General features: G+C 43.8%; 1 protein-coding gene across 1 annotated transcript in view; it reads left to right on the top strand.

Moving 5' to 3' along the window:
- LOC146809142 (IgGFc-binding protein-like) overlaps positions 1–13,837 on the top strand; it is a 301,036-nt gene that overhangs the window by 129,524 nt on the left and 157,675 nt on the right. Inside the window, exon 11 of the mRNA XM_085614831.1 lies at positions 9,790–10,118. Within this exon, the coding sequence (XP_085470957.1) occupies positions 9,790–10,118 (329 nt within the window). The remainder of the gene's footprint in view (positions 1–9,789; positions 10,119–13,837) is intronic.

Genomic DNA, 13,837 nt, shown 5'->3' on the forward strand with positions numbered 1-13,837 from the left:
AGGGCCTGCCCAATTAATATATTGGGTGAGGTGAAACTCTGTTGCACCAATAGGGCTGCAGGAGCAGCCACCGCGTCATTAGTTTTGCAAGTGGAGGCCATGTTAGGGGAAGGAACACCAGTTGGGGTCCAACAGGAGAGCAATATAAACAAACACTCTCGACGGAAGAAGATACATTTTGGCCAATCAAATGCTGTACTCCGATCAATCTAGAGTGGGCAAAGCCAAATCACCTCTCTGTAGTTATCCTGAAAACTCTTTGTTGAGCTGGACACAGGTATGGTGACAGCTGTGCAGTCAAGCTATACCTAAAAGCACAGAAGCTCGGTGCTTCACGTCAAACTCGCAGACTCTCACCCTTAGAGGCCCCCCATGCACAGTGTACAAACACTGTGCTTTGAATCACTGCCGGGACGTTAAATGCCACCGCTTTGAACTGACACACACTTAGAAATCTTCTAGTCTCTGCATCCGACAATAATAACAGTCACACAGGCCTGTTGGGGCATGTGACATCTAATGGCGGGAAGAAAGGAGAGCTGCTTTTAAGTGGTAAAAGATTACCATCTGAACTCAGCCCTTTCGAAACCTTATAAAAATGTGAGTCAAAAGCCCAGAAGAAACTAAATAAAGTCCTGGCTGTTTCTGTTTGAATTAAAGTGACATTTGCCCACGGCAACCATTGAAGACATGAAACCAAAACATTGCAAAGGGAGAGAGCAAAATGTTTACAAGGGCCTTATCTCCGCTTTTTTGGCTTTAAAAGCCAAAAAAGCGGAGATAATATTAGCGCCCTATCTACAAGGGGATGCTAACATGCACTACTGCATGTTAGCACCCTTTTACCGGCGCCTCGCTTTGCATCTCTAATGAGATGCAAAGTGGGCGTCGCTAGGCAGTACAAACCGCTGTTTTCGCCAAAAACTAACGTCTGCTAAAATCCTGACTCATGTATGTTTAACAATGGGGGGTGGATTCTTCTGTTACGACCACATCATCAAGCATATCGCCGTTTTGCAAGGAACATCGCTGGAAAAACAGCGATGTTCTCTGCAAAATGGCGATTTCCCCGCTATCTCTGGAATTTACATCGCCCTGGAGAAACGCGTTGTTAATAACGCGCTAACAGGGCGATAAATTCCAGCGATAGACGGCGATAAATACAAAAGCGCTAAGCGCGCTTTGCGTTATTTATCGCCGTCCGTTGCTGATATGCCCCGAAGGGCACTAGATCAAGGCATTAAATGTAGACACATCAGCATACAGAGAGCACATAAAATGAAAAAATCGTGCCTTGAGTTAAGCAGAATTAGAACTAACAAGTAATAGCAAAGCCATTCGGTCGCGCTTTTGGAACCCATTAGCTTTGGCAATGCTGTATAGCATTCAAAATGACAAAACGTGGAAAAAAACTGCAGTGACGCTGCATTTTGGAGAAGCACGCATGCATCATTACATATACTCAGTGTGGACTTTTTTAGTTTATCGATACCGAGACAGATCTTTGAATAAAATAAAATAGAAAGAGTAAATATAAGTAAGTAATGTGAAAAAACTTTTTTTGTTTTGTTTTTAGGGGGGGTGGCATCAACATTGTGCTGCCTGGTCCACCCACCTAATAAAAAGACAGTGGGTGTGGGGATAAACTGAGAAGGAGTAGGGGGAAGCAGGGCAGGGGGAAAATAGCATACGAGTGAGAGCAACACGAGGGCAATGTGAGAAGCACACAGTTCAGGTAGCAGAACGGAGGGTGAGGAAGAAGGAAGAAAAGAAGTTTGGCAGGGAGTAAAAGAACAAACGAAAGCTTGCAACATGAGGGAGGCAGCAACACGGAACGTGGTGTGTGTGGATATTTGGAGGGGTAGGAGCATATGAAGAAGAGAGCTGGAAAACACATACACTGTCAGGAAGTGCCTAAGTAAAAAAAATTGTTTCCTAGAAGTGTGCAATGAAAGGCCAGAAGCCAGAAAATCAGACAGACAGCAAAGAGACTATGCTCCAGGGACAAGCAAGACTGACAGGATGGGGCAAGGAAAGCCATCTAATAAGAAACAGGCTAATCCATCTAATAAGAAACAAGCAATCAGAGTGACAAAGCCAATCAACTGTAAGCAATGGGTGGGCTGTAAGCCATTAGAAGTTCTTGATAAACCCACAACTCGTCCTTTGCACCCAGACACCTTGTGCTGCCTGGCAGGCCCAATCTAATAAGTAAAGTGTTACTTCCCTGCCTTCTGGTTTCAAAGCGTCACCCAGTTAATAAAGTCACACTAGGTCTCAAAACCCAATCAGAAGTCATGAAACGAAAGGGCATTCTGCAGTCCTTATTACTGCCGCTTTAGTCATCAGAACCAAATCACATACTTTGCCTGAAACACACATTGTCCTTGCATTTCTGTGAATGAATGTGTTGACCTCCCACTGCTGTGTTTAGTCATTTTTGAGCTGGTAGTGGTATGGGGGAACAGGGTGAGTGGGTGAGCTAATGGGTTTTAAGTGGTTGGAATCATTCCTACTTGTGCTAGGGGTTTTATTTTTACTGCGCTGTTTGCATCTGTGTTTGTGTGAAGGGGCCACCGCCCCACACTGTCACCCTTCCTGTGGGTGTTGCAGCGGTACATCTCTAATGCTGGTAAGAGTTAAATGCAGCCCCATCATGCTAGGCCTCTGTTAGCACCATTGCTGGAATGTGGGCTTCGGCGAACACTGTGTTTGTTTGTTCCCCAATGAGGCTACTCAACAGACTCCTGATTTCGCCTATCACTAGGTTAATACCTGTGGTCTTCTTTTTGAAATTTGTATTCCATTCCCCTGCCCCGTCCAACAACTGCAATAACTTCGTTCTTAGTCCCCCTTAGTTCCACTGGGCCCATGGCATGTATACGACCCCACCACACCCTTCTGCAGTAGTGAGCACATTCCCGACTGGGAGACCGTGTGGGTTTATCCTCGACATAGAGTTGCCAACTTGGGAGGCATTGCGGCATATAGGGGAAGTTCCAATTTGGATTTCCTCCTTTATGTCTGATACAATCCTCTGCTATTGCCATGCCTTCGGGGTCAAATGACCCTTCTCTAAGCCAAGACCGGTCATATTGGTTCCTTTCCTTAGTCCAGTCTGCCAACAGGTTGCAGAACAGGTACACAAAACTCTTGCCTTCCTCTTTTGTTATTATTTTCCTGGGGTAGGTCTCTCTTTGCTGTTCACTTATGGAGATTAGTGAGTGTCTTCGTCGCTGCTCCCCTCATATGCATGTAAAGGTGCCATCCTTCTTTTCCTGAAACATGCTTGTGTGAGCACCAGATGGCCTTGATCCCCGATTTCTTGGTCAGTCCTTCTCTTTTGATGATTGGACAGTGTGAATCTGAGCCCTGCTAGTCGCCTTTCATCTACCTCCATTTTGTCCCACTGCTGCCCGCTATCTCTATCTCTCCTTCCCTCATGAGGAGAGTGCACATCTTCTGCTCTTGGTTTAATGCCCGGTTCTGTGTTCCCTTTCTCTCTCAAGTAGGAGCTCTCGCCTCTCTTCCTCACGCTAGCTGGCCTGTCTCTTTTGCTCTGAACAATCGGCTAATTTTGCCAACCAAGCTTCGCTTTCGAGTTTACCCCACGTTTCCTCTTCAGCTACCTGGGCAAATCCTGCAGCCCCACCTTCGTCCTTGGTTCCTGGGGGACTGGAGCTCCCATCCTCACCTGAGTTTGCTGAATCACTGTCGATGACCGCCACAATATTCCCTGACACATGCTTACACTCTGCCTGCTCCATTGGGAATGCGTATCCTACCTGCTCTTGAGGTGTCACATTTTTTGTGTTTGGTGGACAGTGTGTCAAGCAATAGGGGACCTGCCCTTTAAACTTGGGCTGTACTGAAGGGGCATTGGCCCGCTTAGTTTTACTTTTCTCAGACTTAGATCTGACTGACCTTCCTTCGGTGGGACGGCTCATCGGCTTCTATTACTACTGAGTTTGAGTAGCCTAATGCAGGGGGATTGGGTGTGAGCAGGTCCATCTCTGCATATGGTGGAGGAGGTGCTAGCGGTTTGATAACGGCATTGTAGGGCTATTGCCGTTGGCCTCCTCAAAGATGTCATTAATTCCAATAATGCCTCTCTTTTGTCTTTCTTTTGTAAGGTATATTTGTTTTTTATGTGTGTTTTAGTGTGCTCAATTAGGTTTGTGTCAAAGTTCCTTCCTTAGGCCAGGGAAATGTGTTTGCTTTTGTGTGTGAGTTTCATACTTGGCAAAACTGATTTAATCTTTTTACCTGCTTGAGGAATGTATTTTCCATGTATTTTACTGGGGAATACATGGCAATTTATTAATCTGGACATTTTAATTAAAATTACTAATTTGGTTTGTCGAATCATAGGTGCAATATATATATATATGTGGTGCACTCTTACAATTTTACATACTATGAGTTCAATGGTTGCAATTTTTCACAAGAAATACTGTGAAAACAAGCATTTATGAGTATTTACATGAAACAGGACAAAACTATATTCATAGTATTGTAACACAGGGAGAATATGTAATGGGTTCGCATAAAACTTAATTTCCATACAATTTATTCTCAATGATAGACAATGCAAATAACATTTACATGCAACAATGAAACTTATCAATAATTGACAATAAAACAATTACTTTGCGAAAGATAAACTGAATGGTTCATGGCAATTTATCCTCTAGAAAAAGAAGACTAGCGGAGAACACATTCCTAAGTGAGCTGGATAGTTAGCCACTTTCCGCACCAGAATAAAGGTGGCAATCACATATACTAAAAAGTAGTAACTCTGGAAGCCCCAGCCCTTCTTGACCCCAAACAAGTTACGCCCAGCTACCTGGGTCCAAGTTTTTCCTAAAGTCCGATATATACCCTGTGTCACACCCAGGGCCAAGCGTACACTCTGTGTTACATCCAGAGGTCCAAGTGATCAACAGCTCTCACTTCTTTCAGATACTAATGGTGTTAAGAAACCAGTTAGTGCTGAGAAACACTTTTTGACAAAAAATCTATGAGACAGGTGCCAACTCTGCCCATACAGGATAGCTGTATCATAAAAATAGCATCCTGGAAGCAAGAAAGGGCTGTACAAGAAATATTCAACTTTCATAGTTTGATGACTATCGAAAAAAGGTGACTTCCGCAGGATCGCTTCTGAGGCTGCCTTACGACTGATGCAATTGGAGCATATAAAATGGGTAATGTGCCAGACCCTGTCAGTGGTCAGGGCGCTCAGGTTATCTTTTTACACTTCTCCCTAGTTTGCCATATGCAAAATGCTTTAGAAGAAAAATGTTCAGGTTCAGATGTGGTCTCTTACCATCTGTGATGGCTGCTTCAGGACAGTCCTCTGCCCAGCAGATTCTGTCGCACTTCCAATCAATTTCAGTGTCTGCCCACCTTTCTCAATGCACAACATGAATCTGTCCAGGCGGGGTCACCTTCCTTAGTCTACAGTCAGATACAAGGTCCCAATTCTCCTACTAGGCTGACCAAAATGTTGCTTGGGTTCTAATTCCTTAAATAAACAGAGGACAGGAGACGTTTGGCAAAACAGGAAAAGTTTGGTTTAAATTAACAATATAGCAGGGGGAACAGTTACAGGCAAGAGATCTGAGGACTGTCTCAATTTTCATTCGGTTTGCCTTAGTCTTTTATGCATTTTTACATCAAACCATAAACATGTCCGGTGCACCATATATGGCGAGAAATGTACTTTGCTGCCTTAGAGTCATAAATAATGGTTGAATCATTACTATAGGTGGGTCATGGCATTGCATGGAAACAGTGTGGTTAGTGGTGAATGTGCCAGGATGTCCGGCATGGGGATCGTGTGATCACTTTGTGTGATAGGTCCTGATTGACTGTGTGTTGCTAACTCTGACTTTATGGTGTTTGATTAAGGGCAATCTTCCCTCACCATTGTAATGTTGCACCGCCTATCTGTGAGATCGAGCAAGAATTTACTGCTTGTGTGTTTGCCTGCCAGCCGTGCACCCTGCCACCTGTGTTTGCCTGCCAGCCATGCACCCTTCCACCTGTGAACCTCCAACCAGGGAACTCGGGCCTAGGTCACACGGCCTGCCTGACTACATATTTGCGTGTCGAGGTAGATGTGGAGTTCACGACAGGGTATTTTATTAATAGGGATGATATTTCATTTTTATCAAAAGGTCCACCATATCAACACAGCAGCATGTCAATTCTGTGGTAGAAACTTGTTTTTATCTCCTTCCCATATTTGAAAAAGTTTCTTCATTTCCTTTCTCTCCCAGCTAGAAAAACAATCATTCAGGCACTCATCACCTCTAGGTTGGACTATGCAAATGCCCTTTACCTAGGTCGGCCAAACTACCTGATTAACAGAATCCAGGTTGTGCAAAAACGCAGCAGCCCGCCTAATCCTCAATTTTCCATTGAGAGCAGAGGAGTCTCCTGATTTCAACTCTCTTCACTAACTGCAGATCTGGAAATGCATTTTGTTTACAGCAATCAGAATTCCTGAAAGAGCATTTTCATCATGTCGGTTCTGGTTAGCTGGCTTCTAAAATTCGATCTTACCTTCGACTAGGAATTTGCATTCGTCAAACAGGGGGTTACCTGAGGTACCCATGATAGGCTGCAGCAGAGCGGGAGGTCGCTCTTTTCCAATCTGGGTCCTTCAGCCTTGAATGAGGTCTCTCTGGATCTTCCGTAGTCGAATGTGTATCCACCCAAGAGGCTGAAAACATGGCTCTCCTCTCTAAGCTAAGTGTCCCTTACCTGTGAGCTTAGCGCAGGGACACTCACTGGAGGAGCTGCTCGCTTTGCAAATCTCGATTCATCATCACCTGTGCACAGGGTGATACAGAAAAAAAGAATTACATGCTGAACGGCTCTAGACAGTACCAATCATCTTGAAATTGAGATCTACATTATGTATTAGAACATTGGAATGTTGGTAACTCCATTGAAAACAATGGAGTGCTCCGGGTTTATAATGGCTGGTATAAGCCCGGAGCTCCAACATTCCAATGATTGTCTTTCTTCACAGCTGTGGCTGTGAACAAAGGCTTCAGGGAGCCTGAGGTGATTTGAATCCCCTTGCGCTCCCTGAAAGCTTTGTTTTATTTGTTAGAATATGCCCTCTAGTGGCAGAATGGTCTAATAGCCTTATAGCCCTTCGTAGCAGGGCTATACCGGCAATTAAAGTCCTGCTGCTTTGTTAAAGTCCCTTGCCTTCGGCTTGGACCTTTAACGCTGCGGCGGGCTATAAGGCTATAGTATTAGCATAGGCACAGTTCCCTTACAATAATGTCTTTATTCAACTCTGTGTTCATTTTCTTTTATTGTGTTAATGCTATTGTGCAAGTACTCTTCACTATATGCAAAAAACTTGCAGAATGGATTTTTTGTCAGTAGAAAGAAACCTGCATTATGTTCATATAGCAGGCGCTGTAACATTTTTCTGCGCCATTTGGCAAGAGGGGGTGGGGCAGAAAACGGAAGACAGGTTTGAGGCGATCTAAACAGGCTATCAGCAGGGTTTTCAGGGAGCTCACATTAGGTAAGTATTGGTTGTCTTGGCCGTTAATGAAAGTATTTTTTATTTCATTGGATACATTATTTCATACAAACATATCTTCTGACACAATAATGTTAATAGCATCCCCTAGCACGTATGTCCTCGGGAGCACCATTGACGTAGGACATCAGTTCTGTCATGGCTGTACCTCTGTAGGCGCTTGTTTCATGATAAGCACTAGTCCTGTATTTTCCTAATGGTTTGTATGGGAATTGTTCCCCTGGTGGCACGCACTCTGTCTTTCAATCTGTATTGAGCTGCTTTCGAGAACTGCTTTTGAAGACCACATAATTGTTTTACTCATTAGAGAAGAGAAATGGTGATGGAGCACTGCAAAAGGTAATGAATTGAAGTGTTGGATGACTTCACTGGTTGCCTTCTAATAAACACCACGGGGCATATCAGCATCAGCCGGCGATAATTATCGCTGAGCACGCATAGCGCGAGGATAATTAACGCCGGCTATCGTTGGGATAGCGCGCTATCAGCGATACTTATCTCCAAAGCAATAATAATCCAAGCGATAGCTGCTAAACGTGCGATTATCGCTGGAAATCCAGCGATAATCGCACAGCGAAAGGCGATAGCTTGATGATAGGGCAGGGCAGACTTAGCCAGAATATCCACCTTCCATTGGATATATTGGCTAAGTCAGATTGAAAGCAGGCGTAAGGAAAGTAGCGACAAGCACGGTTAGCGCTACTTTACTTATCGATGTGCAGGTTAGCTTGCAGATTAATAATAGGAGAAATGTCGGTTAGCGACATTTCCCACGTTATTCTGGTGAGGAACGGCCACTTTGCATCTCATTAGAGATACAAAGCTGGGCGTTAAGGGAAAGGGCGCTGAGGCATGAGAACACGCGCTAGCGTGTCTTTGCTGATAGTTAACACGAAAGAGGCGGGCAATGGGTGTTGCAGTGGACTTTCAGGTATGGGACAGTGCCAATAATAAGACCAGTAAATACCTGGGGCCTCATTTACAATATTTTGGCACACAGCAGTGCATCAAGCCTTCCTGCTGTGCTGCCGTGTGTCAAATTAAAAAGGGAAGAAATGCGCACTATTGATACATACGCCCCTGGGATTTATCATTATTTTCAAAAAGATGAGTTGTTAATCAGTTCTTATGACTGTTTCATCTCAAATGTTCCATTCAGAGCTGGAGAGGCTCATGACTGAGGGGCATATGTACAAGCAACTCACAGAGCGCAGTGTTACGCCACAATTGGTAATGCCGCGCTTCGTCAGTTTCGGAATGCAGGGATGCGCTGTATTTACAAAAATATAGTTCACCCCTGTGTTACCCTTAGTACAGGCACCATAGAGCCACTTTGCAAGGGTACCTGCGCTGAGGGGATGAGTTTTTTTTGTGCAGGAAGGAGCACCTTCCTGCACATAAACAATCCCCCCTGCAGCATAGTCACCCTAGCAAAGCGTTAGGTTGCCTGGGCTGGCGCTAGGCAGTTTCTTTAGTGCCAATGCTAGAGGAAACGCAGGGGTGCACCATATTGTTGTAAATATAGCGCATCCCTGTGTTTAGAAACTGACAGATCCTGGCATTACCAATTTTAGCGTAACACCGCACTCTGCCAGTTCTTGTACATATGCCCCTCCATCTTGGGCCTTTCCAGCTTTGAATGGAACACTTGGAGAGGGGAAACAGCCTTTACAATGTAAGTGTTACAACGCATGCCATTACAAGGGTAGAAGGTGTTGGAGTTAACTCAAACACCTTCCCTACTGTTGCACACGCTGGCACATACTGGAGTTGGAATAGTAAATTATACCATTCCAACTTCCAGCGCACCCCCGACAGCAAGTCAGGTAAAGGTATGCATTGTGGTATGCATGCGTTGTAATGGCATGCGTTGTATCGTCATAGATTCCTTGGAGCGAAACAGTTGTAACGATTGATTTAGCCACTCATCTTCTCGGAAAGAATGATACTTTGCAGGGGCATAGGTATTAATAGTGCAGCGGGTGCAGAGGCACCAGGGCCCAAGGGGTCTGAGGAGCCCATTGAACACAAATTATAGCTAATACTGTTATTGTATCAGCAACCCAGGTATTGTGGAGCTATTGTGCTATTACACCTTAACTACACCACTGACAACTTAAGCACAGAATGTGGTGCAGACATCATCTTTCTGGCCAGATTGCATAAGCTGTAGCACAATTTAATTTCTAAACTGCACATCTTACTCTCTCTTACAGACCCTTGCAAATCTGTGACATGTCGAACAAAAGAGACCTGCAATATCAAAGATGGAAACCCAGTGTGTGTGCCAGACTATTTTGGCAAATGCTGGGGATGGGGAGACCCTCACTACCAAACCTATGATGGGTACAAGTATGATTTCCAGGGCACATGTTCCTACACCATTTCTAAGTACTGTGGTACTGACCCTACCCTCGTCCCCTTCACCATCGATGAGAAGAACGACAACCGAGGGAACCAGGCTGTCTCATATGTGCGATTGGTTAATATCTATGTGTACAGCTACAAGATATCCATCTACAAGGGCGAAATTGGAAAAATAAGGGTGAGTGATCCAAAAATAGATCATATTTGTAATTGTGTTGTATGCTGTCCATGGTGTGTGTTTTCAGTTTGGGTATACTTCTGTGATATTGTGCTGTGGTGTGAATAGAATATTGGGCCATGAGTGTTTAATGTTTGACAGAGCTCTTTTGTATCAGCAGATCTATCATCTAACAAGTTGTCTATTGTGACTTTTCATTGGGTAATACACTTACAGAAGAACTGATCTTGCTCTTTGTGTTTACCGTAGTAGTGAGAATGAAAGTGACCAACTCACATTAGGGGCATTACATAAGAACAACACAAGTGGGAAGCATAACTAATGAAGGCCTACTTCCAACTCAGTCTCCAGGTTAAACATACACATACCACACATAAGCATGACACTCCACTACCCAAGAACTACATACACACCATGAACCATGCATCCACACTAAATTCCCAAATGCACACCTCACGCCTCTCCAAGTAAGGCAAACCCACTAGTTTCATCCACAATGGAACCAATTTCAAAAACACCATAAAATTAGACTAAAACATTCAAGATAAAATATTCCCCAATTTAAAATATTTAACTTGGGAGGTACCCATTATCTTCTACAACCCATTTTTGTGACGTAATGATCATTTTCATTCCTTATAATTGGACCACAACTCCTCCTTACACTGCTCTTAGTATCTTAAGACCCCAACCTCAAATATCTTCAATAGCTGTTAAATAAACTACCTTTTTGCTTCCACACAAACATCTCCCTTCTTCTAAGCAGTTCAAGGCAGATTAGGAACATTTCAACAATTTACTAATCTACATAAAGTCGATACCTTGCCATCTTCTACACATACTGCGCTTGACAAAACTAATACTAACCTGATAGAATCAGGCCACACTGTATTCTGTGGTGGCTTAATGTGAGCCATCTAGTCAACATCAGTGTCCTTCAGTTTGTTTCTTTCTTCACCTTCTGCACTTTTCTCTGTGACACTTCTTTTGCCTTTCCTTTAGATTCTTACACACAACACCATCTGCATCTCTTCCTCATCCACCTGGGAACTAACTGGATTTTTAGTTTACAACCTCACAATAAATTGCATAGTAAAACAGTCATAAGATGATGTGTTCGGCATTGGTTGGCCTGCTTCGCAGGGCAGTTAGCGCTCTAGCTTTTTAGACCATTCTTTCACTGCTCCAGATAATATTTAAGTGTGGATGGGATGCAGCGAGAACTGACATAGGGTAAGGTGTCTCTTGGCACTGCCTTTCTTCAAAATCTTTATTTTTTGGCCATCGCGATCTTGTAGAATTCATTGGGGGGTAGCAGGTATACTGTTTGGGTTGTTTAATTAGTACTGTTTTTTTAATAATGTTTTAATAATACAAAGTGGCCATTCTGGCAGGCCTGCTTCATGCAGCGGGTAGAACTTTAGCTTAATGGATCATTCTTTTACTGTTCCTGGCATTTTCTAAGTGCAGCAGTGCCACAGACATGCCACTGGTGCGCCAAAGGCAAGAGCGTCTAGGCCCGACTGCACCTCAATGTGTAAATGTGTAAATGTGTATGTGCTTATATAGCGCCGAATCACCCCTGGGGGTATCTCCGCGCTGTACTCATACCGCTGTAGGAACCCTTCCTGGCTATCCGTGTGAAGTGTCCACTCCTGGGCACCCCCATGGTGAAGCCAGGCATCCCAGCACTGTTGGGGCCGTTGTAGAGACTAAGCAAGCTATTGCCCAGAGTTGCAGCGTGGGACCCATGATTAGAATAGGCACTGATGCGAGAATATCAGGTCCGAGGAATTTATAGCCCGAGACCCTGCCGCGTCAATCAACCCAATTGCAACAAATGCTGCTTCTTTAAACCCAAATAAAGTTGTTTATTCATCTATTCAGCTAAAACACTCTGCCCCGCTACTCAAGAGGTATTTCACTCATCTATAGAGCTCGCCACTAGTACCATGAGATGTAACTGCTGTACCTTTTAGATCCCTTCTCATGATAATACTCCAGGATCTGGTTCATGTCTAGATGTCCCCATCCCTAACGTCCCTATAGTGTTGGCCCCTGATTCATCCAATTCTAAACTCACTAATTTTCACTTTTAATATAATAATTGCTGTTTGTTGGCCAAATATCAGTTAGACCTTTTTATTTTTGTCTAGAGAATCTACCTGATGCCGTGTATTTCACAAAAGCCTGGTGCCATGAGGTCTCTACCCCGGATATCATTGGGGCACTACCCCCAAACCTTTGTATTGTTAGACTGTATTGCCTGGATAAGAGAAGGGGTGGCATTGCAATTGTTTTTTTAAAGCATTTTCAGTGTAAGACACAAGATCTCTCTAGCCCAGATTGTGAGGCCTTATTTTTCTCTCTCTGCCTCTCCCATATTTTTACTCTGTCAAGCACCATGTTTAATCGCCCCCCTGGGACATGCTGGCATTTGAAGCACCGAGCTACCGGATGCCCTTTCTCATCATATTCTCAAATGCGCTAACTTTAACTTACTAGAAGATCTTCCAGGATTCTACTTGATGTTTTGTCTCCTCTCTGACAGAGAATCTCAGAGCTTTAAATCTACGTTGAACACTGCCCCTACATACAGTGCTGGGCATCTGGTGGGCCCCCTTTTCTCAAACCTTAAGGGACTTGTTGTAAATTGTCCGACTCCTCTACTCTGGTCATTTTGCTGTACCATTTTCGATTACAATTTCTTCTCTGGTAAATACAATGTCCTCGGGTCCTACTATTCTTTCAAAGAATGTGCCCAAGCTCGGATTCTCTATCTTTAATTCCTCACTACAAGACACATTACCCAGTTTGAGCCCTCAGTCATCTCGTACCTGTCTAAGGTTGATAACTGGAATCGGGGTTCCCTAGATTGGGTTCTGATGGCTAAACTCATCACTCAGTCCAGGCTGCAACCTCCAGCGCCTGCCATAGTTCAGTGACAATCTTTGGGGGTCAAAAATCACTGTAAGCATCTTGAAAGGATTTAGCGAAAATCCTGTGATGAGGAAGACAAACTTAAATACAGATTAGCTTTGAAAGAATATGATAAAGCTTGCCTGTCAGCTTCAGCTATGTTCTACTCTGATAAAATCACCTCAGTGGCGAACCCCAAACTTTTGTTCATCCTGTGCAAGTTACCAATAACTCATCGTCTGTCAGATTAATACCATCTACATGGGACAATGCCTCCTCCTCATCACAATTTTGAAGTAACTCTGTTTCCCTTGCTGAGAACAACTCAGGGCTACGCATATACCCTTGGGGCAGTCTGCAGAATTGGCGTTTAGAGCCAACCACAGAAAATGCTGTCAAATGTCTGCTTTCAGGCGCTATATTTTGGCAGAAAAATCTACTTGTGGTATCTAGTGTTGTTTTTCATTTTTTCCGCACAATGTTATTCATTAAAGCGGAAATTTGTGCATTTTGTACTGCAAATGTATTTGTGCATGTGTTCAAATGCCTGTAGTCTAAAACTAAACAGTATGAAATATCAGGTTTCATTATAGGAAATGAAGGATTATTTATGGAAGAGGTGCAATTCTCAATCACACCTTGGTATTCAAGTTGATCTAAGATCTACCTGACTTGTTTCTTTGCGTCATGTTTTATTGGGCATAGCCTCTCTGGTGTAGAAGTAGTTTTAACTGGGATTTCATGTTTAGGTGACTCAGCAACCCACCCTACATGATTGCAGTAAAGTTCGGGAGCTAGCG

This window comes from Triturus cristatus, chromosome 7 (assembly GCF_964204655.1).
Source record: "Triturus cristatus chromosome 7, aTriCri1.1, whole genome shotgun sequence".
Classification (NCBI taxonomy): Eukaryota; Metazoa; Chordata; class Amphibia; order Caudata; family Salamandridae; genus Triturus; species Triturus cristatus.